Source organism: Populus alba, chromosome 5 (assembly GCF_005239225.2).
Source record: "Populus alba chromosome 5, ASM523922v2, whole genome shotgun sequence".
In the NCBI taxonomy this organism is placed as follows: domain Eukaryota; kingdom Viridiplantae; phylum Streptophyta; class Magnoliopsida; order Malpighiales; family Salicaceae; genus Populus; species Populus alba.
The window spans coordinates 15,306,886-15,310,406 of NC_133288.1; the positions used below are offsets into that span (position 1 = coordinate 15,306,886).

At 35.3% G+C, this 3,521-nt stretch overlaps 1 protein-coding gene across 1 annotated transcript; it reads right to left on the bottom strand.

Annotated features, from left to right (window-relative positions):
* Positions 1-937: 937 nt before the first annotated feature.
* Positions 938-2,466, bottom strand: LOC118030419 (transcription factor MYB93). The gene is made up of 3 exons (XM_035034515.2): positions 2,280-2,466; positions 2,044-2,173; positions 938-1,931 (listed from the first exon to the last, which is right to left on the bottom strand). The coding sequence occupies exons 1-3, from the start codon at positions 2,410-2,412 to the stop codon at positions 1,181-1,183; spliced, it is 1,014 nt and encodes a 337-aa protein (XP_034890406.1). The 5' UTR covers positions 2,413-2,466; the 3' UTR covers positions 938-1,180.
* Positions 2,467-3,521: the final 1,055 nt, after the last annotated feature.

Genomic DNA, 3,521 nt, shown 5'->3' on the forward strand with positions numbered 1-3,521 from the left:
ACAGATACAGATATAGGTTCATTTTACAAGTGATTATTGGCTGCACGAAGGAATTCGAGGCCAACAAATTTCTAGTGGTTTGCCCATAATCAGCATAGCATGATTGCCAAATTATGCTGAATCTAATCGAGAATCTATGCTATTTTGGAAAATATTTACATACAAACTGCTGCAGCTCCTAATTATGCAGTGCCATGATGAAAATTTAATTGGAGACAACAGCCATGTGGCATCCTCATTCCTCAAGCTATATTTCACCAACGGAGAACATTGCGTTGTTGAAGACATTGACAGCAAAATAATCCTGACACCTTTAATTTGACGCTTCTCTTAGAAGTTGTGGAAATTAATTTATCTTCTTTTCAGCCAAAAGCAAAAGGAAATGCAGTTGTTGCAAAAACTCTATATGATTTCAAGAACAGATGTTTTCACTTTCCAAACGCTTTATTCAACTGCTAGCATTGCTTACTTCTTCACCTATAACTTATAGAAGGACGAAGCTTTTTTTTCCCTCTTTAATTTTGGTGATTAGTTATAGTACTAGCTAGCTAGCTAGCTAGAATGATTCTGCAGTCAAGTTCTTTATCGCGCTGTTCCTTAATTGGATTTAAGCTTCTTCTTTTTTTTTCCTTTTTTTTTTTTTGGGTTATGAAGAATGAATATGAACATATAGAGCAAAAGTTCAAGATTATCAATGGCTCGTGTTGTAGGGCTTATATATATTCTCTGCCCCAGACGAAGAAAAATATCCAATACATCGTATTTACCAACCATACCAACTTAACTGTTCTTCTAATTATTGAAGAATATATACTGCATATAAATGATTAAATACAAAATATCACAAAGTAAAATAAACGACAGTCTCAGTAAAAAGTTGATGAGAAGAGAGATGGAAAAAGCTTTTTTTCTTTCCTCATTTTTTTCAATTGCTGGCAAGTGGAAACACACCCTTATATTGAAAAGCGAAAAAAATCTCATCAAGCACACTATATATATAGAATATATATGTACATAATGCGAATATATAAAAATCTTGTGTACAAGCTCAAGTTGTATACACATGACTTCATGCAGATGCATGCATATTTGTGCTTATCCATGGACTTGTGTACGTAAGAGATGGGATGGCTAGAAATACATGGCGATACAAGTCCAAACCTCTTATCAGAAAATATAACTAGGAAATCTCATGCATAATAGGATCTTCAAAAAAATGCTCAGGCCAATATGAAGAAGTTCCTCCACCATAGCTAGAAGTTGTGCTGCTAGCATCACCTGGATTGCTTATGGAAGTGTCGGTTACAGTTGCAAGAACAGGAGTAGGAGAAGGAAGCACCCATGAAGAGTCAGATGGGTTATTACCTTCCTGGCTAGGCATTGTAGTTAGAAATGGAGCTTGGCCCATTTCAGTATTCAAAGATGGTTGATAACTGAAAGGGACTTGTGGGTCAGATAATTGAGACAATACACTTGGATGGTGGAGTGGTTGAGAGGTTGCATTTGCAAAGTGATTTGAGCCTTGATTCTCCAGTTCTGATGAATTTAATACTAGGTTTTCTTCTATGAGAGGAATTGAATTCAACAGATTGAGAACTTCCATGTCTGTGATACCATTTTGGCCGTAAGAGTTGGTGGAGGGGATTGAAGCTGCTGATTGGAGAAGATACTGTAAATATTGAAGCTTAGCTAACTGGACAGCTTCTTCCTGTAATCTCATGGCATGTTCATCGAATGGACGATGCTCCATTAGGTCTCTCAAGTTAGCGAGGGCTATGAGTTGAGGCAAGCTGTCAAAGAAGTCAGTTCTTGGTTGGTGGGTCATTGGATCAAAACCCATCTGAATCAGCTTCTTCTTCAAATGGGTGTTCCAGAAATTCTTGATTTCATTGTCCGTCCGGCCTGGTAGATGGGTAGCAATAGTTGACCATCTGGTATGACAAATCAAAGCCATCCGAGTGTTGTGATAATTAATCCAAGCAGTTAAAAACAAATGTCCTTATTGTTAACTCAAAACAGCAAAACAATAATATGTGTGATTACTTGTTTCCGATAATTGAATGAAGATGTAGAATTGTTTGCTCTTCATCTTGAGAAAATTTGCCTCTCTTTATGTCAGGTCTCAAGTAATTTGTCCACCTTAACCTACAGCTCTTGCCACATCTATTAAGATCTGCAAAGAGAGAAACAAATGATCACCTATTTCTTTTTTCCTTAATTTTCTATACATGCACTAATCTGTGCGTGATAAAGACAGAGAGAGTTGTTAAGATTTGGACCTGCAAGCTTTGGGAGAGCTCTCCAACTTCCGTGACCATGTTTTTGGATGTAATCGACGAGCTTTTGATCTTCTTCAGGAGTCCATGGTCCTTTTTTGAGGCCATTCTCATCGCAACAAGGAGACCTCCCCATCTTCTTATTAAACTTCACTTTCCTCTAATTTTTGTTGCTTCCCTCTGCTCCCACCAAAACTAATACTTGCTATATATACACAATCTTTGCTCTTGCTTCTTGTCATTAATCATTTAAATAAAAAAATGTTTCACACTTTTTGTTAGGTTGACTGAGATTGTGACATATCCCACATCTAGACACGTTATTAGAATGCCCGTAGAAACCATTGAACATAAGGGATACCAGCATTTAAATAAAAAATTTGGGTGTCTGTTATAATTGGGGGTTTCCACACTTTCCTGTCGATAGATATCTCATAATTGGGGTTTTCCTCACTTTCCTGCTGATAGATATCTCTCCGTTAAAAAAAAAAAAAAAAAAAACTGTTCTCCTGTAAATTTTCTTGCTTCAAGACAAATTAAGTCTTCCCTAGCTAAAAGATCTATCAAAATAAAACCTTATTTTTCACAATCTCCCTTAGAATTCAAACTCTGATGATAACGTGGATACGCATCACGCTCAGCTAAACTTCCAGGAATCGTTGCTGACCAGTTAATACTACATGGAAAATAAAAATGTTTGGCACAAGCTTTCACGTGATGCATGGAGGAATCTGTTCTTAGATTGCAGCAGTAGAAGCAGATCGTCAAAAGCTCACATGTCTACAAAATGTCTTTCATGCAAGTAATCCAACACTGTCTTTCGATAGATCCGGTCACGTAATTCCCGAAATAGCAAACGGAGACCGGCTTTGGTTTTTTGTGAAAAGAATATGCTTATTTTAAAAAAAAAAAATATTGGTTAGTTTATTGATAGCCAAAGTAATTTTAATGCTTCTTAACTATTGTTATGTTACCATTTTTAGGGTTTATTCATAAATTTAAACGGTAATTTAAATGTTTGGGATACTCTTTTATGCTATTTACAACAATTGATTCATCTTTACAAAGATTTTTTTTCATGGATGTTCCAATTAATATTTTCCATTTAAAATGCTTTGGAATAAATGGTTGGAGATAAATTCAAACACTTTTTTAAAATTAATTGTGATTCTAAATGTATTAATTATTCCAAAGTTTTTTTTCTTTAAATTTTTTATATAAATGACTTTATTTTTTTAGAACAAG

Coding starts and splice junctions, on each gene's coding strand:
- LOC118030419 (XM_035034515.2), bottom strand. CDS start 2,412: ATGGGGAGGTCTCCTTGTTGCGATGAGAATGGCCTCAAAAAAGGACCA. Junction 2,174..2,279: donor AGCTCTCCCAAAGCTTGCAG/GTCCAAATCTTA, acceptor CTCTCTTTGCAG/ATCTTAATAGATGTGGCAAG. Junction 1,932..2,043: donor CATTCAATTATCGGAAACAA/GTAATCACACAT, acceptor TTGTCATACCAG/ATGGTCAACTATTGCTACCC.